Source organism: Phalangium opilio, unplaced genomic scaffold (assembly GCF_054372755.1).
Source record: "Phalangium opilio isolate 3A_F unplaced genomic scaffold, DU_Popi_V2 ptg000045l_1, whole genome shotgun sequence".
Lineage (NCBI taxonomy): Eukaryota > Metazoa > Arthropoda > Arachnida > Opiliones > Phalangiidae > Phalangium > Phalangium opilio.
In genome coordinates, this window is record NW_028324168.1 from 2,753,361 (window position 1) to 2,778,790 (window position 25,430).

The 25,430-nt window shown below is 34.5% G+C and overlaps 2 protein-coding genes and 2 long non-coding RNA genes across 6 annotated transcripts in view; all 4 read right to left on the bottom strand.

The window, feature by feature from the left end:
• Positions 1-279: 279 nt before the first annotated feature.
• LOC149676712 (uncharacterized) lies at positions 280-3,886 on the bottom strand. 2 transcript variants are annotated; one of them, XR_016366521.1, is made up of 2 exons: positions 3,320-3,886; positions 280-3,149 (listed from the first exon to the last, which is right to left on the bottom strand). It is a non-coding gene; the product is annotated as an uncharacterized LOC149676712 (long non-coding RNA). The 2 variants fall into 2 exon arrangements; XR_016366520.1 differs by having other exon boundaries at positions 280-3,172.
• A 399-nt stretch (positions 3,887-4,285) lies between these two features.
• Positions 4,286-11,251, bottom strand: LOC149676713 (E3 ubiquitin-protein ligase AMFR-like). The gene is made up of 11 exons (XM_089837780.1): positions 11,123-11,251; positions 9,834-10,434; positions 9,663-9,755; positions 9,405-9,569; positions 8,187-8,339; positions 7,798-8,105; positions 7,212-7,322; positions 6,888-7,144; positions 6,476-6,798; positions 5,849-6,180; positions 4,286-4,705 (listed from the first exon to the last, which is right to left on the bottom strand). Exons 2-11 carry the CDS (start codon positions 10,140-10,142, stop codon positions 4,666-4,668), a joined length of 2,091 nt encoding a protein of 696 aa, XP_089693906.1. The 5' UTR covers positions 10,143-10,434; positions 11,123-11,251; the 3' UTR covers positions 4,286-4,665.
• Positions 11,252-11,458: 207 nt separating this feature from the next.
• On the bottom strand, positions 11,459-13,851 carry scramb1 (phospholipid scramblase 1). 2 transcript variants are annotated; one of them, XM_089837785.1, is made up of 5 exons: positions 13,707-13,851; positions 13,590-13,664; positions 13,174-13,517; positions 12,483-12,647; positions 11,459-12,418 (listed from the first exon to the last, which is right to left on the bottom strand). In XM_089837785.1, exons 1-5 carry the CDS (start codon positions 13,849-13,851, stop codon positions 12,197-12,199), a joined length of 951 nt encoding a protein of 316 aa, XP_089693911.1. In that variant the 3' UTR covers positions 11,459-12,196. The 2 variants fall into 2 exon arrangements, with proteins under 2 accessions (XP_089693911.1, XP_089693910.1); XM_089837784.1 differs by having other exon boundaries at positions 13,590-13,851.
• Positions 13,852-14,529: 678 nt separating this feature from the next.
• LOC149676715 (uncharacterized) overlaps positions 14,530-25,430 on the bottom strand; it is a 205,208-nt gene continuing 194,307 nt past the window's right edge. Inside the window, exon 9 of the long non-coding RNA XR_016366518.1 lies at positions 14,530-16,869. This is a non-coding gene — a long non-coding RNA (uncharacterized LOC149676715). The remainder of the gene's footprint in view (positions 16,870-25,430) is intronic.

Genomic DNA, 25,430 nt, shown 5'->3' on the forward strand with positions numbered 1-25,430 from the left:
AAATAAGTTATTTATCATAATTTCTTGAACATCAGTCTTCTCAGAAACTTACTACAGATTTAAACTTTTTTGCTGCAAACTTCAAAATTTGTCAAGCCAGCCTTAATTAAAACTATGACCGTCAATGTGCTTTCAAGTTAGTAATCATCGACACGAAATCCCTTCAAAATAATTAATTTCATGATAAAATGTTTTCGGAAAATGTAATTGTTCTTGAAAAAGCGTAGATATGTAATTTTTTCAATTAATTTAGAGGGAATGGATCGATTAACAGTAAAATCAGTTGATTGAATTTAATACTGATTAAGGATTAAATGGATAAAAATAACTAAAACAATTGCAATATCTGAAACTTCAGTCAAATGATAAACCTCACACATATCGTTTGTTTTTTCGGCCTTGGTCCAAACCAAGACGTTTTTTTATAATATCTGTCACTTCAGTCTTAATGTAATTAAAATTTGAATAATTTTATTTTTGCTTTACCGTCAAACATTTGGGGTTGATCTATTTCTAATTGCTTAAAGAAGTACTTAATTATCGTTAATTACATTTAACTTATATCCAATAACATTGATTTTGATATCCATATAATGTTGTACCATAAGTCTATTATGGGGACCTTACATAATAGACTTATGGTTGTACTTTATTTATGAAAGAAGTTTAAAAACGACGGTATTTGAAATATGGAAGAAAAATATTTGTTTCGTAACACTGTATACACATACAGTATTGTCGAGATCAGACAACAGCATTGAATGTTGCCAGATTAAATTGTTGCTGGTGATTTTACGAACTATGTTAATGATATATTAAAATTTAAATGGAAAAGTTACATTTTGACACATTCCTAACCCTAAAATTTTGTATTTGGAGCCTATTAAATGCATTATAGTGATAATGTAATTAATTTTAGTGTTAAATAGGAAAACGTTTAGGCTGAAAGAACTCGCGTAGTTTAATCTTATTTTCTTATTTCAGTTAAAGGTTATCTATAGTTACCCAAAAAACCTGTTGTTTTCGATTAATTTCACGTTAAATATGGTTATTAAGTTGAAATTAACGGCTTATCTTCTTTTATTAGTGTTATTGCAGTTTATTATACGAGTTTGAATAAGAAATTCTCCTAAATTGCAAACTTTAGAGGAGTGCCTGTTTGACTCTTGCGGAACAATCACTATTTTGCCCCAAAACTTTTAAATATCGCGCCTTTTCAATGGCTCTCTTTTAAAAATGGGAAAAATGCTTTTAAATGACAATTTAATTAATCGTAAGAATTAAACAGGAAAGTGGAGGCTGGGTGAAAGATAAGTGTAGTTTTAATTTTAATTTGTTAGTCTAATTATAAGGTATCTATGAATTTACCCAAAACATTCGTGTTTTGGGCTAATTTCACATTAATTATACTTAAGTTTAATTTAACGGCTTATCTTGTTTATCTAGCGTGGATTTTGTTTATAAAACAAGTTTCAATAAAATATTAACTTTAATTGCAATCACCCTAAAATTTTAATGTATGCGCTTCTGATGTATTTTAACGATCATTTAAATTAATTTGAAAGTGAAATAGGAAACTACTGTGGCTGTACGAAAAACTTGTGATGTTTTAATCTTAATTTGAGCGTGGTTCTCGTGAGAGTGGATTAAGCTTAAAATTTATTTGAATTTTTTACCCTAATTGCAATGTTTAGTGCAGTTTAATATTTTTTCCGCAAATTAATTTTTTAACCCAAAACTTTTGAATTTCGCGGTAATTATTGTACTTTAAAATAGTTTAAATTAACTTAAGTGTCAAATAGAAAATATTCGACTTTACCAATGGCTCGGGTAGTTTTAATCAAAATTAAAGAGTTTATTTAAAAGTTATTTGAGCCTTTATCCAAAAAATGTATATTTTGGTTTAATTTCACGTTAATTATGTTTAATTAACGTAGGACTGTGTTTTGGCACTATACATTTAGTGTTATAAAATGAGTTTAAATGTATACTTCACCTTAATTGCAATTTTTAGTGGAGTTTTAGATTCTCATTTTACGCTAAAGTTTTGAATTTCGCGCCTATTAAGGTACTTTGAAGATAATTTAAATTAGCTTATGTGTGGGGCTTTACCAACGGCTTGGGTAGATACAATCTTAATCAAGAACATCATTTAAGAGTTATCTGAGTTTTCATCCAAAAAAATGTATATTTTAGTTTAATTTTACCTTAATTACAGTTAATTACGTTGAAATTAACTTGTCGTCAATGCTCATTAAGCTTATAAAATGTCTTTTAAAAAATAATTCACCTTAACTCTAATGTTTAGAGGAGTTTTTGATTATTTCCAACAAATTGCGTTAAATTTTTATCATATCCTGAGCTAGGTTTGTGGTAACATAAAGATTATCTATACAATATGTTAATGAATGATGTTATTCTATAGTTTAGCTTTAATATCAGTAATTAAATCAAATACCTTTACAATTCATAGCAATTTAAACCAATAAACAAACGGCAATGTGGACTGTGGAAATAGAAAACAACGTAACCCTCCGTTTCTAACGTGGTTAGGTTGAGAGAATCTGGGTTGTAAACATGAAAATTATTTGACTAATTAAATTATATAACGACACTGTCCTCCTGGATTAACCAGCAGAACTGTTTCTTATGAATTAAACAATCCACTGTTAGTAACAAGTAGTTTATAAAATGATAACGTAACATCACTGTATGACTGATTCAATAGGATCAAAATTGTTTTAACGAATAATCTGGTCCTCTACATTGGTTTAGTTTCAGGAATTATACCACACACATTGACAATTAGTAGCATTTTAGTGAGATTAACAAATAATGAAACCGTTTATACCAGTCCTCAAATGAGAATGTTGACTTAACAGCGCTAACATTAACACCACTCTTTTAACTGCCGAAGGGAAAACAAATTGGAAATTTTGTCATCTTTCCTGTAATATTTTGAAGTCGAATTCTTCACAGGGTGAAAACACTACCGTTGATTTCTAAACCATAATAATTTGGATATATATGCCATTTTTTACTGTCATAGATACAGTATTAAGTTACAAGAAGCGTAAAACCTTGGCCCTAGGGTTGGGATTTGTAGCATGAATCGAAGCAGACTACGTATTTTGTAATTCCAAACAGAGCTGGAAATTAGCTTTCTTATAATCTTTAAAAGGAAAGACACTATAGTATAAACACTATAAACACTATATAACATAGAGTAACTAAAATACAACTTAAGCCTTGGCCGTAAAGAACGTCGAAAAGCTTACTTTAAATGATATAAAAACCTCTATTAACCGTAATTATTTACCTGAATTACTTTTCTAGACGAAAATTCGACCTGATAACGACGTATTTCTTATTAAGGGTGCTACAGTTAATTAGAAAATACATATAAAGGTGCTCAAGCTCGGACGAAATACAAAAGTAATTTGCTGGAGTCTACTGCTAAGAAATTAGGAAAATCAGCAAGAAAGCCAACATTTACAATTAGTCAACGTAACTTGTTAGCACCCACAAACCTAGGACCTTCTAGTTGTCAACGAGAACGAAATGAAGAAAATAGGTTTAAGCGCGCTATAAGGTTAGGCTGACATCTGACCCAAAAGTAATTTTTTGACTTACTATCTTAATTAGTTAAATTACAAAAATTAGAATTCATTAATTAAAAATCGAAACCCGTAAGTTTCCCGTTTAATAAATGCTTGTTAATTTAGAAGTATTCCGAAAACTAACTTCGCTATACTTTTTCCGTATGGCCTATGACCATTTCGTTAAAAAACGAAAATTTTTTAATGCTTTTTCTATGGGACGCTAACCCTAAAAGGTGTGACTTTTTCTTTAACATTACGGAAGGGTGTCATGTCATATCTACAAGGGCCTACCGGCCCTGTAGAATAAACTTGGTGCCTGTCCGTCCGTCCCATTGCTTTAAAAGTTGTCCCCCGTTCCCCCAATAGGCAGCTTAACGCAAAGGCCACTCTAGTGGTAATTTTCTCAACTCAATGAAAATTACAATCATATTTTCCGACTGAGGAGAGGCAGCGAAATAGCCCGGCGGCCTCCTTTTACGTCCCCCCCCCTTGTATTTTGAAAGGGGGACTGGCTAGGACTATGGAATACGCGAATACTTGGGCACCTTATACCTTCTTCCTAATAAACTAGATATCACTTCTTGACGATATATTAAGGAATAGGATATAAAGATCAATAGTTCATTCTTGAGAAATAGCTTTATAGTTTTTATACCGGCTTTTTCAAAGTTTTTTTAATATATATATATATATAGAAAAATTTGGCAATTGGCATAAGTGACGAAGCGCATCATTCATGTTTCAAAATTTTAACAATAGATATCACGCAAAAAAATGAAAGGGGGGATGGCAGATAAAAAATAGGCCTAAAATTAATTAATATTTTAGATCAATTTTTTTTTAGTTTTTAATTAGTTCATTCATCACACTTTTTTTTTTTTTAATCTTTTTTGGTTTTTAGTAGTTTTAAGATGGTTCCTTAAATGTACCTCCAAAATAAATTTAAAAACTTTATACTGGCGTAGTTTATAATAAGCGAGTAAAGTAAAGAAAACCCGCTTTGTATCTCTTGGGAAGTTTTGTTAGTAGGCCTTGGTTATTAAGGCGTTCAGTAACACTAAAGTCACTCAACGTGATCCGATTCATCTTTTAATAAATATTTTCTAAAAAAAGAATAAAATATCCGTTGACGGATATTAAATAAGATTGTTTGTTTATTTTCAACCCTAATATGTCAGGGACTGAAATGTCATTTACTAATTTAATTTTTGACATCAGTAAACATTGACTTACATTAGTCTAGGCTACTCAAAACTAGTTTATTCTTCAGGGGTGTGCGAGTACTCGTTAAGTTCGAGTACTCGGTTCGATAACAACACATTGAGATACTCGAGACAGATTCGAGTAGCTTTTTAACATTTTAAATACTCGACAAATACTCGAGTCCGAGGCTTACAACTATAGCAGACGATGAGTTCATGAGCATTTATTTTGAAAATCAGCCGTTCAATGTTTAATTGATCACTAACAATCTTTTTGAACTAGTTAGATGTTAGATAATTGAACATCTTCGTTATTTTCAAGAAATTTACAAAATTGCTACTCGACAAGTCAATATTTGAGACTCTATAATTACTCGAAAGAACCAAAATTTGACCTATCTAAATACTCGATACTCGAAAGGATTTTTGAGACTCGGCTCGATACTCGATAAGAAATTAGTTTCGATACTCGGACTCGGCTCGAAACCGAAAAAACGGGACTCGCACACCACTGTTATTCTTATCTTAATAGGGAGCTAACAGCTAGCTAGGGGGAAGAGATAGTCTGACGTAACGCAACCCCCTCTGGTTGGCATTTTTGCGCGTAGAATACTGTTTCCAACCGTTAAGGGGGGATGAAACTCCAGTAAGAGATAGAAGGGTGTGACGTTTCAGGGTCAGAACTGTTAGCTCCCTATAGGGACGGCAATTCCGGCTTAGCTCCGCCCCCAGCGCCATTATGGTATGCTTTTTTTACAGAATGAAAGCTATATAAGCTCCTCCTCCTGGTATGTTTTTTAGCTCTAGTGAAAGGTAGTCTGCCCTTGCATGACGTAGTACTGGCAAGTCCCTATTCCCAAGATGGGGCCCCAAACTCTTGCGCCCCCCCGCCCTGATAACTTAAGCCTTGGCTACTCAAAATTTTAAACCCAAATTTTATTTATTCCCCAAAATGACTGTTAATGTCATCCCTTTCTTTTAAGATATTAGTAAATTAGACATTGGTGCTTAAAAATAATAATAATAATAAAAATAAACTGATACCTTCTTGCGGCTCTTAGTAGTTCATCCTTCCTTCCAGCCAACATCTGCTCCCTTTCCTGAGGACATTTGGAAAACCTACAACCAAGGGGTGTTGGTATCGGTATCGACGGGGAAGTAGTAGTAAGACTCCTACTACTACTACAACTTTGAGGCGTGGAAGAGGCTGAGGCATCTTGTTTGGGTTCTTCTAAACGAAAAGACTCCAAAACTAATTTACTCCTGACAATCTCTGGACTCTTTTCCTTGGGTTGAACCTCACAACCACCACCAGCAGCATTGTCCAGTCCTAAGACATCTGTTATACCCTGATTTTGTTGTTGTCTGTCTTCAGACTGAAGAATAAGATTTTAAAATAACTACAGCTGAGCCAACAAAACCAATTATCCTTATTCCTGATCAGCGCCATTTACCCATAGCGGTGACTTTGAGAACTACTGTAAGCGGCAAACCAATCAGATGTCGCTAAAATCTGGTGACGTCATTTTTGGTAAGACCCGAGAGTGCCAGTCAGTGACGTCACCAGATTTTAGCGACATCTGATTGGTTTGCCGCTTACAGTAGTTCTCAAAGTCGCCGCTATGGGTAGGTGGCGCTGATCAGGAATAAGGCTAATTCCTCTTTACTTACAGACACTGAAAGTTGCCTTTGGGTTTCTGTCAAAACCGCGGCGGGCGATTGAGGGGGACTTTGAGGAGAAGCCCCATGGAACATGACGGAAGCTGGGGGGACTAAACGTTCCTCTAATATATTTTCAACAGTCACTTCGACGGAACGAGTGACCCTTAAATCCTCTATAATTGTATTCATGGGCATATGAGGAAACATTTGTAGCACTTGACGCGCCATCGTGTCTAACTGGGAGGTTTGAACAGGAACAGCTCGTTCCCCTAACAGGTTCGTGTGGGTCACTTCCACGGAAAAACTAGGGAACCAACTAACATACCTTGACCCTTAAAGACAAAGAAAACACCCACCTTAACCTTCAAATCAACTTTCTCGTAAAGGTTTTCACGTTTCACTGCGAAGTCCTTTTACTTACCATCAAAATGAAAGAAATGGTTGGTAGTTTGATTGGCAGGGTGTGGGGGTAAACGACCAGCGTCTTGTCCACCACCAGTAGCTCCAAGAGCGGCTAAGAAACCAGTTGGCATTATCCTATCAGGATTGGCCTGATGATCACCACCACCTTCAACAGGGTTTCTGGTAGTGGCATTTATACCGCGAGAACCATTTGTTAATGTCATCCTACAAGTTGGACACGATGTATCTTGCTCTAACCATGACCTCAAACAAGAACTGAACGGAAAAACCCCAAATACATTAATGAATAAATTAATTAATAAATTCCGTAATTCATCTTTACTTATGAAATAAATGTCCACATGGAAGTTTTCGAGCAGATTCCATAGCGTCCCAACAAATAGCACAATCATCACTATTTGTTTCTAATTCTTCAGGCGTTGCCATTTTGTAACTTTACAAGAAATTAAACCAATAAAACAAAGTTCTTCTAAAACTCTTAAACTTTGAATGAATGACAGGGTTCGTACAAAATTTTTCGAATGAAATTCCCTGACTTTTCCAGGTTTTCCCTGACTAAATTCCACAAATTTCCCTGACCTTTTGCAATAACGTACATGGCGAACATATATGAAAATCAATCTCGAATCATTTTTGAACGAGTTGTTATTGTTATAAAAATAAGTCGACTATTTGGTTTAAATTTAACTTAAACTGGAGCAACTCTGGTCAAATCTCAGACAACACATTCTCTGATCGGTCACCCTGATACTGTTATCCAGACATTCCCTATAATATATTTTTCCCTGACCTTTGAAGTCCATTTTCAATTTCCCTGACTTTTCCCTGACCTTTTAGGCCTATTTTCAATTTCCCTGACTTTTCCAGGTTTTCCAGGTAGTGTACGAACCCTGAATGATGACAATTACTTTGTTTCCATATGTCTGATGACCCTCAAATAATTCTTATGTTTCTTGGCTCTACGTTGAATTTCGTAAAATAAGTATCTGAGCTGCATACAAATAACCAAGCTAGCCATTGAAAGGAAAATGTTGCCCCAGAGCAACATATGCAAATGATGTAAGAAATCTGTTGCTAATGCAATCAGCTCAAAGAACAATTCGGTATAATAGATATAAGTCGCTCTACGTTCCCAAACTCCAATATGGTGTGTGTCCCATAAATGAATAGCGTATCTAGCTATTACGTAAAGTGTTCTGAAGGTTACGAGACTACACTGTAAACCATGAAATTAAATTAACAACAAGATTAAGACATCCTGTCGAACACGCGTCACGTATTTAATGAAACATATTACTTCTGCCGCCATAAAGGCAAACGTATTAAGACCAGCGTGTAGCCCAACTATGATACAAATACCAAATAGGCTTGTAGAAATAAACATTATTCCCGTTAACAGCATTAATAAACGAACGTGAGTCCATTTTGGTGTTGTTGGGGAAAATGACAACTATACAAAATTATTATTATATCAATTAAGGTCAAAGTGTTAATTTTGTTTTTCTTGAATGAAAATACAACGTCTAACCATGGATAAAGAATGCGCGTGAGGAAATTTGTTTTCACGCTATAGGATCGGCAACTCCCTATCTCGAACGACAGCTTATTCTGTATACACTCTGTTACAACGTCGGTTGTCAGCACGCGCAAATATATTTCTCTATGTAACGTAGCTTTGTACGTGCTGCAAAGAGACAAAAAACTTCAGGATCTTCAGGATTTAAAATATCCGCGAGTTTTTTAGCTCGAGTGCACGGACCTCTAGACCTTAGTTTCAAATGCGTATGCAATTTCACACGTATTTGAAACTAAGGCCTAGAGGTCCGTGCACTCCAGCTAAAAAACTCGCGGATATTTTAAATCCTGAAGATCCTGAAGTTTTTTGTCTCTTGACAGCACGTACAAAGCTACGTTACATAGAGAAATAGCATTGTGCGTGCTGACAACCGACGTTGTAACAGAGTGTATACAGAATTTTCTGTCGCTCGAGATAGGGAGTTGCCTATCCTGTAGAGTGAAAACAAATTTCCTCACGCGCATCCTTCATCCATGGTCTAACGATAAAATTGGTAACTTGGATCATAATAAAGTAAAGAGGTGCTAAAAGTAAACTGTAAAACAAATTTGCTGCCAAGATAATTATTTTTTGGAATGTTTCCAAAGGCAAATATCCATCAAAATTGTGTTCTTAAAAGAAACCATATGGAATGTATCTTTAACTTTGTTTGCTTTCATTTCTCTACAGTTTTGAGGCAGCAGAAAGAAATTATCATTTCAAAACATATGTATTGTCATTATGATAATCTTGACTGATATTTTTCAGTGGTTATGAATATTTTAAACCCTTTTCCTTGTATTTTCTTTCGAAACTAAACGCGCAATTGGACTTCAAACTTCCTCTAAGTAATTCTAAAATCCTCTTAAACAAAAAAAAAAAAAAAACCTTGCAAAATTGTTCCACGTTATCAATTTCCTCATTTTTTAAGTTTGATCTTTGGGTCTCAATTATTCTTACATATTCAAAGCGATCTTTGCTTAGCTGAGCCAATAAATGTAAGAATCCCAGAACTGAAAACCAAGAACACCATAGAACAACTTCGTCCATGAATTGCACATTCATGACTCCAAATATGAAGATAAATTTGTAGAAGACAAAATTCCAAAATTTGTCTTTAATATGCTGAATATACGAAATAATTGTTAAAGTTCGCGTAGTTAAATTATTAAACACACAATGAATGAATGAATGAATAAGTAAGGAAAAAGAACAGACCTGCTGTTCAGAAACTCTAAGCTCGCCAAATACAAGTTTCTGAATGAATTTTCCAATTAAAATTAGGCAGCAATATGCCATGTTAATCATTGTCTGTTAATTAAGTTTTAATATTAAATTAAAATTACTCGATAAAATATATTTAACTAGCTACCTTACAACAAATCTTACCCAAATGCAAAGGGGTTCCTGTATCATATAATTGATTACTTCAAAAAATCTAACCACCAATGGATAATCTAATATTAACGTATCGGTTGATATATTAGTGGAGGATGTTAAGTTCCCAGATGATTGTTGCTCCGCGCTATATGTTTTTAAAGCCGCTTCGGTAGCGGCTAAGGTCGCATTATGTCTCCATTCGGTGGAAGACGTTACTTGAAGCGCGTAATATATCGAACACGATAATAAAGCTACACTGACGGCCGTATAGGCTTGAAGGCTCGGTAGCGGCAACCGATCCAAGAATACCGCAGGCATATTGTTACTATTATACTTAAACTGACTTTTATGGGAAGTATTGCGCAAAAATTTCTTTTTGAAGAATTCAAAATGCTTTGCAAGTAATCTCCCAACACACTTAAATTTAAATTTTTAATCTTCAACGATCAGTTAATATCTTGAAAACTTGATTGCGATAAAGTTTATAGATAAAATAGAGAATGTCGAAATTCATTCTCATTTAAAATTAAAATGAAGTCTTAATAAATTTTTCTCTCCTTATGGGAGCATAGTTCAATTTTGAAGAGTTTCTTGACAACATTTAAAACAACTGTAAAATAATGTTTTTCGCTATAATTTTTACGTCTATATTATCTTACTGCAACTGAACACCTGCTAAACTAAACAACATTGATGCAAAAACATCGCGAAGCACATTGAATTTGGCCCTGACTTAGTACTTGAAAAAAAAAAAAAACTGCTGTGAAGGCGTTACTACATACATTTACAGAAGGTATAATGCACGAAATACGGTAAAACTACTATTAAATATTTAAATTGTAAGTTTAGAAGGTTGTATTTTGTACTAGTACAAGTTTAATTTAATTTAATAGTAATTTTAACAAACTATAAGCTAAACAGGTGGAACTTGTCACAGCTTGTTATTAGAACCCTGTGAAGCGAGTTTTGACAATCTAATACTAACAATCGATATTTAAATTATTTAGAACACTAATTCCTCTATCACGCGGAAGTAGGTCATAAAAGCAAGCCAGTTTTAAACTTTTCCTTAATCACTTGACTGAGCTTTCTAAACAATATTCTCCTAACCTAATCCCCGATTCCGCGGCTTTCCGCCTTATCTTTTTCTCCTAAGCCTTGGTCGAAACCAATCTTACGCCGCGTTTATATTGATATCCTAAGCCTAATATTGATTTATTGTAATTAAATAATAAACGATAAATGGCAAGCGAATAAAGTTGCGTGCGATCGGAACTAATAAACATGAAATAACTCACATTCGAAGTATTTTTGATTGTAATATCGTTCTTTCGCGACTCATCTTTCCTTCCCGATTGAAACAAGCATTACTTCTGGAAAATGATTGCGTCATTCTCCGTATGGTGTCGTAGTTGTAGTTGAAAATGAGCCAATCACAGAGCTACACCTACAAAAAATATAAATTCATCATCATGACTCATTAAATACTAACCAATCACATCCAAGGTCATTTATTAGCCAATTATTTTGTAGTAGACATTTTGAAGGTCAAGGAAAATTTATTTTGAACTTAAAAATAATAATATAAAAGAAGGAAATTTTAAATTTAAACTTGAAAAATAAGAAATAAATAATACTGTTACATATCATATTTATTCTGATTAAACAACACTCTTGATTAGGCCCAAAATTTGCATAATATCAATGCAGAAATGGATTAAAATGTACAATACATGAACAGTGACGATTAAAATGTTGGTTTTTTTTAAAGACAAAAAGGAATTTTCACATATTTTATAATAAATACATATTTTAGTCATTTTAATTTCCCAAAATAAATACGTTTAAGATTTTTTTTTTGCTAAATATTTGGCGTATAAGGCAATTTTAAAATTTTTAGTGTAAATTCCTGGCATTTTTAAGTGTACTTATTTATTTTTAACTAATACTTCTTTTAGTGGATGAATTATTTTTATTTACTTAACACAATTCTAAACCAATTACTTCAAAGGGTCATGAATTGGGCTCTACTCAAGTTTCTACCGTAAAAAAACCCCAATTATAAGTTGAAATCTTTGGTTTATTAATGCAATTAAAATCCCGGCAATCAATTAAATATCATAATTATTAGTATAAGGGATTTAAAAATTTAAATTTAAATGCCCATAATTTACTTAATTCTCAGCTTTTTAAGTTTTTATTCGAAAAGGCACAGATAAAATTGTTTTTAAAGTTTAAAAAAATGTTTTTTTTTCTTTTTTTTAATTTCCCCATAAAAATTTAAAGATTTTAGAAAAATTGTGGACCCGAAATAGCCGTGAAAAAATCCCATAATAAAATCAGAGTTTCATACTCTCCATTTTAGTTTAAATTTAAAGCATTCCAATGCCATCATTCTCCTGATTACCCTTTTTCTCGAAAAACATGAAATCAATTAAAAATAACGCTCCCATTAAAAGGGCTTTGACGTTAACAGCCAAATCCATAGGAAAGGAGACACCGAAGTTGTCAGCATCTGTAAAAGCTTCCCTTAAAAGCCCACTCCATTGTTTACGAATGTTTCCAACCTCTGTACTTCCATCACGAGACAAAACCTGAAATTAAAGTCAAATTAAAGTCCCATGAAACCATTTGAACTAGACATTGACACAAACCAACCTTAAATTCAACATCTCCGCAAAGACTGAATGTACACAAAGGACCTTCAATCATCAGTACAGTTTCTCCGGCAGCATTCTTAATCCTGAATTTTGGATAACACATTGTCCAGTCTTGTTCTACAGTTCCAATAACGCTACCAGGAGGAGCGCTAACTTCCATAGTCTAAAAAGTAATTATAAACATTAGCAGTGGTGTGCGAGTCCCGTTTTTTCAGGTTTCGAGCCGAGTCCGAGTATCGAAACTAATTTCTTATCGAGTATCGAGCCGAGTCTCAAAAATACTTTCGAGTATGGAGTATTTAGATAGGTCAAATTTTGGTTCTTTCGAGTAATTATCGAGTCTCAAATATTGACTTGTCGAGTAGCAATTTTGTAAATTTCTTAAAAATAACGAAGATGTTCAATTATCTAATATCGAACTAGTTCAAAAAGATTGTTAGTGATCAATTAAACATTGAACAGGTGATTTTCAAAATAAATGATCATGAACTCATCGTCTGCTATAGTTGTAAGCCTCGGACTCGAGTATTTCTCGAGTATTTAAGATGTTAAAAAGCTACTCGAATCTGTCTCGAGTATCTCAATGTGTTGTTATCGAGTATCGAGTCGAGTACTCGAACTTAACGAGTACTCGCACACCCCTGAACATTAGACTTAAACCTTAAATTTTTGAAGTAAATTTAAAGTACCTGTAAACAACAGGGGAACAGGCATGACTGGCAACGCAATGGTCGATAAAAATGGACAACCTCATGCCCAGTATTATCTAAAACTTTCATATCAAAAGGACGAGTTGGCCCGCAACAAAGACGGGTGCAACAATCGGTATCTTCAACTGCGTAGAAAACTTTCTGTCCCATGCTATTTTTGATGGTGTATTTGTTGGCTCCTTCAAAACCAACTAAGGCTTCTAAAATCTCCACTTTTTGTTTAACTAAAAGTTGATCAACATGAGTCAAGTATTCCAAACCAGGTGGGCAGTTGATTGGTTGAGGTGGGGCGGGAATCCAACCTCCTGGAGCCCCTTGAGGTGCTTGAAGCAATAAAAATAAATTCTGCTATTTCTGCTATGGGAATGGGCTTCAATTATTTTTAAAAGAATTACCATTCCCTGGAGGTGGATAACCTTGTTGTTGAGGTTGAGGATACCCCTGTTGAGGTGGTGGGTATCCCATACCAGGTTGAGGATAACCCTGTTGAGGGGGCGGGTATCCCATACCAGGTTGAGGATAACCCTGTTGAGGGGGCGGGTATCCCATACCCGGTTGAGGTTGACCACCATAACCTGGACTAGTTGCCATAGGATAGCCTTGCTCTGGAGCTGGGTAACCGCCTTGTGTAGGAGGAGGTGGGTAGTACGTTGTCATAGTACTTTTATACTCTAGCACCTTATCAGTGATTGCAAGTCCTTGAGAGTAAAAAATAAACGATAAGATAAATCCAATACCTTAAAAAGGTACGTAATATTATCTAACAATTTAAGGAGAATATTATCTAATTTTCTATTGAATTCCCATTTTGAAATTAGTGGCAATAGTTTGAGGGTTACTTCCACAGTGCAAGAATGGTAGGCCTAATTAAACAAATACGATAAACTAATTGGCGTTACCTTTGAGAAGTTTTCTTCCAAATTGTAATTATTTTCCGAGAAACAGTCTAAATTATTTATAATTAACTTTAATTTCGCCCTTTCAGTCGATCTTACTACGCCGCTAACCTCCCTAAAATGTAGCCTAACATAAGCAGACGATTTTATAGAGGGTCCCCTCCCGTATTGGACAAAATACGTCAGAAGTTTCCGAACAGTCGGACTAGTAAAACTAAACAAACAAATAAAGAAAAAAAATTTAACTACACTAAAATACTACGACTCCATTTTAATTATGTTTTACTTATATTATCAAAACAATTAAGCATTCGTTCACTTGTTTTTTAATTGTAATAAACTAGTTTTACGTAATTGATTTATTTTAAAGAAACAGGAATGAATACATTTTTTTTTTTTTTTTTTTTTTTTTTTTTGCTCTTTGTCCGGGAATGGCTAGGGGCATGGTGCCATAGAGCCATGTAATTACGTTAATTTAAGTTATGGAGTGAAGTTCTTTTCAAGTTTTGGTGTATGTGTACTATTTTTCATTACTGCAGATTGTAATAAATGGAATTTTCTCGTTATGGTGGGATTTTAAAAGGACTATTTGCTTGAGAAAGATAGTCTTAAAATTAGTCCTCGCTTTAAGAGGGACTTACCAGGAATAAATTTACTCAATATTGGAAAAAGAAAATATTATAGACAGAATATAAAAACCATCCTAATTTTCTAAGGAGGATTTATACATTAAGTAGTGATGGGAGTTGAAATCCCGTTAGGGTTTTTTCCAACCCCACTTTCTCCCTTTTCCCCTTCTAAAATCTCCTTTAACGAGGTTGGTACGGAGGGTAGGAAAGGAAGCCCAGGATATTCTTGAAGCGTTCATTCTCTAATGAAGCTTGTTATCTTTTTACGCGCCTCTTCTTCTCATTTGTCGAGTCCTGAGGTTGATAGATGGCGAAGGAGTCAAAAGGCTATCCCCCTCTTTTTCCCGCCTTTTCTCTCTCACCGTACCATCTTTTCCTCCCCTCTAAGCCTAACGGTACTAACCAAGGCCTAACCTAACGTTAAACTAGGCACTTTTCTCTTCTCTTGCGGGAAGTTGCGGCTGGCAAATAGCTAAGCCTTGTTTACTTAACCATAGGAAGAGGGAATAAAAACACTGACTGCCCTATTCTTTGCTATAATAAACCTAATGCTTGGTAATTTGCATTAAAAGCTTATCGAGGGACTTTTAGGGGAAAGAAATTTAGAATTCTAAGGATTCAGGGGTGGTTTCCGGTAATACGTTTTAACAGAAAAAGTACTACCAAGAGAGATCTAAGAAAAAAAAAATTCAAAAAAATAAAACTTTTCAATTTGATAAAAAGCCAGCCTTTGTCGATTTCGTTTTCGGTTGTGGCCTGGTTTTTATTTATTAGAAAGTTCAGGATTCGTTTGGAATACATTATTAAAAAGTCGGAGTACTCTGTTGAATGTATATTAATCCTAATTAATGTTCTATAATTATTTTAAAAATCATAGTTATAAAAATAAAAATAAACAAAACATCGTTAAGCCTAACTCAATCTGAAACCTTCAAAAATCAACTGTGATTGGTTAAGTACCTTTCCCGGGTCATCCTTCATAATTAAAAGTCATTAAAAGCTTTCCCGTCATATCTAATAACGCAACCAGGTAGCATTAAATATACTTTTTTTTTATTTCCGCCCTCGTAATCTTTTTAACAACCCCGCCAAAATACGATACATAAAAAGGCGCGAAAAAAATTGGCTCGCTGTATCGTAGTCTAGTGTTAAAAGGGGATTCAACGAAAGCTTCGTAGCCTTATACGGACTTGTTTTAATCTACTTATCATGGAAAGGCAACGACGAAAAGCTTTAGGAAATAGAATTAACGATATTTTCGCAACGGGGAGTGTGGCGCGAATGTTTTTCCCGCCTTTTTTTTTGCAAACAGCTTAGAACTCGGTATAGTCTTAGTTCCTTAGTTAGTTAGGGGTCCTTCCCGAAAAAAAGGGGGGAGCTTTTTCGCAGATTAGATCTAAATTAACCGAGCTCTGTCGCGCCCTGTGCCCATTAATTAAAGCGATCTTAATTATATCCTAATCGGACCATTCTTCAGGGGGAAAAGCGCGGGAAAGCGATACAACCAAGGGACCTCTGGTGACGTTGAGGGAAAGTACTTTGGGAGATTGATAGCTTTAGGCTTAACTGAACTTCTACTTATACTTATACAAAACTGGGGTAAGGGTTTAAGTAAGTAAAACTTTTTAACTAAAAACATCCCAAGCTCAACTAAAACTAAACTAGGCTTAAGAACATGGAATTGAATCTATAAAACAATGGACCTTATTAACACTACATGGGATAGGAAAGCTGAGTGATATCTTTGTCGATACAAAAATATTCCATGGTATGCACAAACCATTCTCAAGGTCATTCTAAATATTACAGAACTGTTTAAGGAGGGGGGAGTAGATTATGTGTATTCCCCCAAGCTCGCCTTCTTCTTTGCTGGTCCTCTTTGGGAAATACAGAGTCCATGTTGAAACGAAGTTTTTGGTTCTAAAATACTTAGTTTGAAAGTTAAGTTGAGGTGAATCTTGGACTTAACTTCATCTGATCTGAAAGAGTAGGACAGAATTTAAGCCAGTGACTTTCAAGCAATCCAAGCATGGACCGATGATCCTGAACGTTCCAGTTTTGTCCAGGCAAAGATTTCATCAGTCAATGTCACTAGAGTGAGAAGACATCGTCTTGTCATCGGACTGGCTTTGCTTCTCCTTCTTCGATCTCTGTTCGAAAAAAAAAAATGTATCCAAAAACAACCGGTTGAAACGTTATATTAATAACCATATCCCCAAGTATTGGTCCTTTTAATTACTCTCTGCTAAATGCGGACCCCACGTTGGTTACACTACCGAATAGTTACGTATTTTTCCCACTTAATCACTATAAGAAATCGACTCGATCATTTTCCTATTTTTCTTTTCTATCCGTTTTTGGCGGGAAACTAAAAGTTGGGCCAACTGAACGCGGACATCTTTACTAACTGACATATCGTCGAACTGGATTTTTTTTCAAGTTTTAAGAACTTGAGGGATAGAGTCCGAGAGAGGAAAATTCGCTTGAATAAATTTAACCGGGAACTAAAAAAGGGTGGAATTAATTTATCATGTACAAATAATATAATCAGAGAAAATTTTGGATTGGAATAGAAACTCCTGACTTACAATTTTTCTCTGATATCGAGAGAAGAGCTTAGGGGCTCGCGGACCCCAGGTTGGATCAAGAGTTGAGAAACAAAAATCCTCAAATAACAAACCCTATATGGGAAAAACTGGAAGAGCACTTTGTCGATACAAAAACCATCCACGAGCATGCGAGGGAATCGTTAGGATTAAAGTATATCAAGGTCATTCTAAATTTAATTAATTTAAGTTTAGTTAATTTAATTTAAACTTTACGCCTTAAGAGGTACAAATATGCTATACAGATACTAAATTTTTAATAAATGAACCAATAACCTTTGACCTCTAACAAACCCTAACTTGACGTCATCATAACTTCCGCTTGAAAACACTTGCAGGAACAACTCTTTAGGGAATAACAGCATAAATTCTTCTCTATCTATTCATTGTCAAGAAATGATCCTACTATTAAGTCCCCGACCAAAAAATATCGAGTAAAAAGTAAAAAGAAGAAAAAATACGTAATGGAGTTAGACCAAAATAAATGCTAACATAAAAAAGGGGTTCGTTCAGGCCCGAAGATAGTTACATGGATACTTAAATAAATTTACTCCTTCGAGTAGCGCGAGGGCACGCACTTTTAATCTACGTGTAATTATAAAATCACAACGCATTGGGTGGCCTGGTTTGTGTCTGTGTGTGTCTGTGTGCGGGTGTTTGTAGAGATTGGGTACGCGAAACAAAATATATTTGTGTGAGGAACTATTTTTAAGAAAAAGTTGACATTGTATTGGAAAAGAAGGAGTTGGTACCATTATAAGGTTCACTTCGGCTTTTGTGGTGGTGTTATTAAATTATTGGACAATACAATACGCCCTCCATTACCAGCTGAAACAGAGAAATAAGGGTTCATACTGCTTTGAAATGAAGAATGAGGTTCAACTATTCAGGCTTTAAAATACGGATTTCTTTTTTTCCAAACTGGTCCAGGTGTCTTGAATAATTAAACTAATCCCAAAGACGACTTCCCCTTACCCTAAGTATTTAAGTTGAAATTATGGGACCAGTTAGGCTCGGGGGTTTGAATTAAAAAAAATGGTAGCACGAAATAATAATCTGGCTTTTAACTTATAAGCCTGTGAATCAACATTTTGAGCTGTTAAAAGTTAGGCTCACACACGTAGATAAAACACTACGTAATTGCAATATTTCTTGTTTCTTTTTTCGAATTGGAGAATTTGTAAGTTGCTTCGCTACAATTTCCGATCAACGAAACGAGGGGCGATTTTCTAGAGAAATGAAACGGAAAAGAATCACTGCGTGCGAGAGAGAGAGAGAAAGTCCCTTCTTATTCTTTTCTTCAACTCGATGGTTTCTTAGACAAATTTAACTTCCAAAATGACTTAACTTAAGGCTATATAACGAAGTAAAGTTACAAGGTTTTTGTTCCCAGAACATTTTAAAGAAAGCTTATTTGAGATTTTCGTTGACTGCATTGGATTCGGTTCGTTTAAACAGAAAACTAGCGCTCAAAAGAGAGAGAGAGATATTTGCTAGTATAACTATGATGATAGGATTTTGCCATCACCCGAGTTTCCTAAAGGATAAAATAGCTCCACTAAAATTATGCCTACTTCAAGAATAATATTTTTGACCTAATTTTATTTAAAATTTGAACGCGAGGAACATTTTTTTTTCTATAATAATAACAATAGAAGTTTGGATTTTCTCAGAATGTATTTGACTTCTGAAATAATATTTTTGTGAGTTTATATATATTCAAATTAGCCTATTTTTCGAGCCATGTTCAAAATAATACCAGGTACTAAGAATATCGTTAGAAAAGGGATGAAGTAGGCATATAGTCCCCCAATTGTTTTGGCCCAAAATATTAATAATATATTTGTTAAGAATATTATTGCGTTACAAACAAATCAACTTCTCTTAATTTGGAAATCATGTTTCAAAATATATTGTAAAGTTCAACGTTGGTATTTTCCTAAACAAAATCATTAAATTTATCCGCTAAACTAAAATTCCTTGACGTTTTGGACAATTTTGGCCTATATTTATATTTCCTGACCTTTTGGACTATTTTTATGTTCCATGACATTTTGGCCTATTTTTATATTCCCTAACATTTTGGCCTATTTTTATATTCCCTAGCATTTTGGTCTATTTTTAAATTCATCGACATTTTGACCTATTTTTAAATTCCCTGACATTTCGGCCTATTTAAAAATCCCTGACATTTTGACCTATTTTTAAAATCCTTGAATTTTGACCTATTTTTAAAATCCTCCAGGTTTACCCATGACCTGTAACAACCCTTTTTGTACAAGACTTCACTTTTAAACGACAAGGAAAACCTTATAGGATAATTTTATTTACTAATGGTTGTAGGCCTACTTAAAGTAAATATAATAGTTATTTCCAGTACAAGGCTCACTTTATCGTAACAAATCCCTTAATTTAAACAAAAGCTCGCTTCGTACGTCCCCATCAAGCGGGTCCAACTGAAATTGTAATGGATTTCAAAGTAGAAATGGTCCTTGGTAAAAAAAAGAAAAGAATGAAAAACCCTTGATTGACCTCGTTGAAAGAAACGAGCTATACGTTCTTTCGCCCATTCCAAGAAACAGAAGCCCTTCTCCCTATTCTTGGTGGATCTTTCTTTAGCCCTTAATATTTTCAAAGGTTTTTATCTTTAGAGGGGTTGGGATAGTCGTCGTTTCGCTGCCTCTAATTTAATCACACGAGGCAAGCCTAAAGCTAAAGTCATTTATGGCAGGCAAAGGATTTTTCCCTTCCAAACGGTGTAGCTATAGCTCCTCTATTAAGGTCGCTACGCTTTGTAAAACATCACCGGATATATCTCTTAATAAAGCTTACAGAAAACCTAACTCTAATATATATAAAATCACCACCGTTCTGCGATATACAGGGTGCTCCGCAAAAAGGAGGACCGAAGTACAGGGGGATGCTGCATGGTTCTATGGGAAATCAATTTTGAGTTGTCGAAAATGTATATTTAACTTCTATCTACATTTTGCCCCACAAGGGACACGCTAAACAAGTTAGGGTCATTGGAGTGTTTTAGGGACGACCCCTTAATTAAATTAGAAATCATTCATCGTCTTTCAATTCCTTAATTAAACTTTAAGGGGTCATCCGTAAAATATTCCAATCATAACTCGTAAACGGTGTCCCTTGTGGGGCAAATATCCTGAAATAAAGCTTTTATTTACTTATTTATTAAAAATGGCGATAGAAATTAAACTTACATACATTTTCGACTCAAAATTTCTCTCCCATAGAACCATGCATCCCACTGTACCGACGTCGGTCTTACCCCCTCTCCCTTTTTGAAACACCCTGTACACTGAAAACAAGGGCAAATAAACGCCGCTGATAGGTCGACCAAAGAAGCTAGAACGCAAGCTTATCCACTATATTATTTTATATACAAAACCTATCTATCTATAATTTTAAAACCCAAAATATATAATATATTCCTTAATTCAAATTAACATTCTTTAACGACATACGCAAAAAAAGAGAAAGAAGAAAAGGTTCAGTTCAAATCATTAAAACCACGGAATTAAAAAAGAAAGAAAAAGAAAAAGAGTTAAGAATATAATGACCGTTCATTCCTGTGATTAATAAAATCAGGGTTCAAGGCGAGAATCCGTGAAAAGAGAGTATGCATGCAAACCATAAGGAAAGGAAAAAGGGCTGCAAAGGAAAAAAAACGGTTCCCCAAGCTAATGCTCGAATCCTGTCAGCAGAGTAAAAGCAGATTTTTATACTCGTGCCGTGCAGGAGGGAGGTGTGTATGTGTATGTGTACGCGATCACGCTCTCGGGGACTAATTAACAAAAGCGAAAAGTTTGTTGACAAGTAAAGTGTTTTCGCTGGATTAAACGCCCTCTAATGGTCCTGTCCTATCTATTTATTTCTTGCCCAAACTGAAAGAATCTCCAGAGCAGACTTCGAACGACGAGTTTCACAGGCATTTTACAGTAACTTTACGTTCTACAATCTACATCTTATTTTGTTTTACGAGTTCTAACTTTTATCAAGGTTCATAGGTCTATTAGGCTTAGGGTGTGGATGGATTTAAATGAGGAGCAAGGCTTAACAAGTCTGTTTTAAAAAGGCAATTAGTTTTAATAATTTAAATTAGGATAAACTATCCTTAGTAGATATAATTTTGGAAGTGTTAACGTTAGGCTTGACGAAATTCGTTAAAGATAAATAAATCACGATCTTGAAATTAGGCTTAGCTCTCCTATATCTAATCTTGAAATTAGAAATTAAGCTTAGCTATCCTTAATAGGCCTTATCTTGAAATTAGCTTTGCTATTCTTAATATGCCTTATCTTGAAATTAGCTTTGCTATTCTTAATATGCCTTATCTTGAAATTAGCTTTGCTATTCTTAATATGCCTTATCTTGAAATTATTGTCATTAGGCTTAAGTGCAATTCATAAAAGAAATCACAATCTTAAAAATAGGCTTAGATATTCTTCGTCAACTTAAAACCAAAATCAGATACTGAAAAGTAGGCTTAAGTCTGTAAAAATCATACCATGAATTACTAGCGTAAAAAATCCAAAAATAATCAAACTTACGACAATGTTCCTGCAAGATAAGGACGATTAAGGGGCGTGGTGTAATTTTCCTCATCTTCTAGTCATGCGAGGAGGTTTCCCTAGCAAGGTCCAGCGGCAATTATTATTCTTAGATGAAAACGCCACTCGGAAATTTTTTCACAATTTTTTTTTTCTTTTTTTTTTCTACTTCTACTTCCAGCTATAGTCTGGTCCTCATTTTTGGAAGCTCTCTTTAATAATTCTCGTTTTAAAAGAAAAGTGGGGTGGGGGGGGGGGGAGAAAGAGAGAGTTCTTTCTCTTAATAAACGAGGAAGAGTCAGTTACCGGCGGCTGAAGACGATAATGAGTGCTTCTCTCGCCTGGTCGAACAAAAACCTAATGACAGGTCATTTATGAAAATTATGCACGCGTAGTTTAAGTTTTAATTTGAAGAACGTGTCAGTCTCTATCTACTTAACTTACTCTCTGCGCAAGGAGGCGGAGGTACTTCATTTTTTGGCCTAAATTTCCCTTTTTTTTTACAACCATAGAAGCATTAGGCCAACTTTTAAAAGTATTTTTTGCAAATTACAATTTTTAGAACATGTGTCTATACATTATGTTACTGTGGCGTTATTTAACTTTCGATTTTAATGAAACTTGGTGTGATTACTCTACGGAATGTCTAGTTTATTACGGTATTTTTAATTTTTCCCTAACTTAATTAGAAACAAAGTTATACCTAATTTAAAACCTGATCAAAAAAAAATACTCGCATTTAATTTTACTTTAATCTTTATTAAGTCGCCATGATCTTAATTGAAAAGTTGGGGTTATGAAACTTGGTGCGATTACTCTACTGAATGTCTATTTTATTATGGTTTTAAAATTTTCAGTCTGATTTAACTAGAAATAAAGTTATTTCAAATACAAAATTCTAAAATGTACCGCGTTTCCGACATTTTTTATCTAAGCCATTTAAATATTTGATAATTCGCCAAAAATCCTGAACCGTAAACGTAAAAACATCAGTAAAAAACGCATTAGTGAATTGGGGAATATAATCTAGCTTCCATCAAAATCGTCTGCTCTAAACGTGCTCACTGCCCCCCCTCCCCCAAAAGAACACATTAAATTTTCAATACGTTTCATATTCCTTAAATATTATTTCTTTTTTTACCTTAATAAAAATGGTTTTCCCAACCAAGTGTCAGAAAAAAAAAACATTTTCCCGCCAAAAAAAGTGAAGGCTTTGGCGGGAAAAGTGAAGACAAATATCGAAAACGCGGGAATAATGGCATAGAAAAAACATTAGGCAAACCCTCTAGATGCCCGAATAAATCATGGGACACATTGGGGCCCCCCGTGTTATTGACAAAACAAAGTAAGATGGTCCCCCCTCTCTCAATGGAGCATGCACGCACACATTGGTTTACCTTATAGCTCGTTCTTTCTTCACAAATAAATGGGCAAAGAAACTCTTTGCCTGCCTGCTTAGGGGATGAAAAAAATTGGTTCATTTTGGCCCCCATTACCTAAAAGGCGGGAACTCTATGAGCACATGGAATCTCATTACACCCAGGGACTTGGCGCCAAAAAAAACGGCATCACGAGAAAGGAGCGCGAGGGATCCCAAGGTCACGATGAATTTCCCTGCACGCGCAAACGTGGGGGGAGGAAGTGAATAGTAAATCCCCCTCACTCAAGCATGGTTTGAAAGCAGGCGGCGCACTTGGGGAGCTCACATTAATATTTCTAGTCCTCTTTAGTGATATAAAGTCCGTTGTTCGTTGCTATGTGAGACATCTATTTATTTCGATACCGCCGGAAAGGGATAAAACAAGATGGAGATCAGGACTAACATCTAATATTAAACCTAATGTAAGCAACTCCTGTTAGAACGTACGCACACAATAAACAATTCTAACACCTCTCGAAAGCCACTCTAATGTAAACTCTATGGAAGGGTTCTTACTCCTTTTCATGGCTTCTTTTTAAGTAAAAGGCTCATATTTTTTTTTCAGGGAGTCACCTCACCGGCGGGCAAATTTAATATATAGATATTTTTCTTTTTGGGAAGCCTGGTTGGGCGGTAATCCTGGTAACTATAATAGCGTAAGTTATGAAGGCTATCTATAACCGCATATTGGTTTTTCTGCCAATACGACGACGACGCGCCTTCTTCTCAACACACACAGATTTCAAGCTAAAATCCTAAGCCTTGGTTCACGTAAAAAAAGGGGTTTTCGAGTCAACGTAATTAATCTATACCGAAACCTCGTATTTCTGCTGAAAATGTTGAAAAATCTACTAGGTTTTCTTTTTTTTTCAAGGATTTCCTTTTTTAATAATCCCAAAGAATTTCAGCTGATTTAAGCGAAAAATAATGAAAAATTTCTATTTTTGGAGTAATATATATTTGTGTGTTTTTATTAATATTTTTTGGAGAGAAATATTTCTGGTTGGGAAAAATTTAATCACGTGGGATGTGACGTAACGTATGTGACTTCGAATACAAATAAATTTAGTGTGTACATATGGTTCTTAAAGGAGATATTAGGAAAATAACAGGCATGGATGGATAAAGTACGTTATAAACAGACAGACAATGTCGTGTTTTCTTTTTAAAATATAAAATATTATTATATATATTGTTTGAAAAGGCTTTTATCTGACATTATGTCTTCCATTAGTTTAAAGTTTCATTTAATTAGAGTTAATACCTTGCTGTTCAAAGGGATTTTTCCAAGAAAATTGCATTATCTTTAATTTCGTTATAATATGCTCCTATAATTTAAAGTCTAAAAAGAAAGACCTTGGGAAAACCTTTTAAAGATCCCTTTTTGGGAAATTTCCTAATTTAAACTCGGTTATCGATGTTAAATTTAATACATAAACTAAAACTTTAATGAAAAGGTCCTTAAAGTAACAGCAAATAGGCCTAATTGCTTAATGGAATTAAATTATCTTAGTTTTTTGGATGTGAAATGCACAACAGGTCAGCCAACATTTAGGGTGAATTTTCCCCATACATTTTCAATACACGCCTGTAGAAATGTTTATCTTGCAATACACCAAAATTCAGGATAAAGTTTGAATATAGGGGTTAGAATAATAAAATTCATTTTCTAGCAAATATTATGTAGTTAAGCCTTTTTTTCTTGAGTTTTTTTAATTTACCGCTTTGTGAATACATTATTATTCGCTAAGCCTTGTTTTTGAATTTTGTTTTTAAATTTCGCGCGCCTCAACAATTCGTATTTCCACGTGCTTTTCGAACACATTAAAATTTTCCTTAAGCCTTGGTTCAAATTAAATTTCCGCGCGTTTTAACCATTTTTAGACGTAATATCACGTGATTAGTAAACACGGTCGTTTTATCTAAAATGTGGGATGATTTTCCCGAAATTCAAATCCAATGAATCTTGCTCGGTTTCGTAACAAATCCCCATTACAAACCAATTCTTAATGAATAATCAATACATCCCTCTTTAAGTAATCTTCATCTATTTCTCTTTTCACATTTTTTAAGTGATCAATTCTCGTTAATAAGATGGTTAGCTTCGTTAA

Bases quoted from the DNA above. Each gene is read 5' to 3' on its own strand.
- scramb1 (XM_089837784.1), bottom strand. From the start codon at position 13,851: ATGACAACGTACTACCCACCTCCTCCTACACAAGGCGGTTACCCAGCT. The intron at 13,518-13,589 runs GTAATTCTTTTA...TATTGCTTCAAG, and splicing joins TTATCCACCTCCAGGGAATG to CACCTCAAGGGGCTCCAGGA. The intron at 12,419-12,482 runs GTTGGTTTGTGT...CTTTAATTTCAG, and splicing joins GCGGAGATGTTGAATTTAAG to GTTTTGTCTCGTGATGGAAG.
- LOC149676713 (XM_089837780.1), bottom strand. From the start codon at position 10,142: ATGCCTGCGGTATTCTTGGATCGGTTGCCGCTACCGAGCCTTCAAGCC. The intron at 6,181-6,475 runs GTAAGTAAAGAG...CTTATTCTTCAG, and splicing joins AAAGGCAACTTTCAGTGTCT to TCTGAAGACAGACAACAACA. The intron at 4,706-5,848 runs GTATCAGTTTAT...TTCTTTTTTTAG, and splicing joins CTACTAAGAGCCGCAAGAAG to AAAATATTTATTAAAAGATG.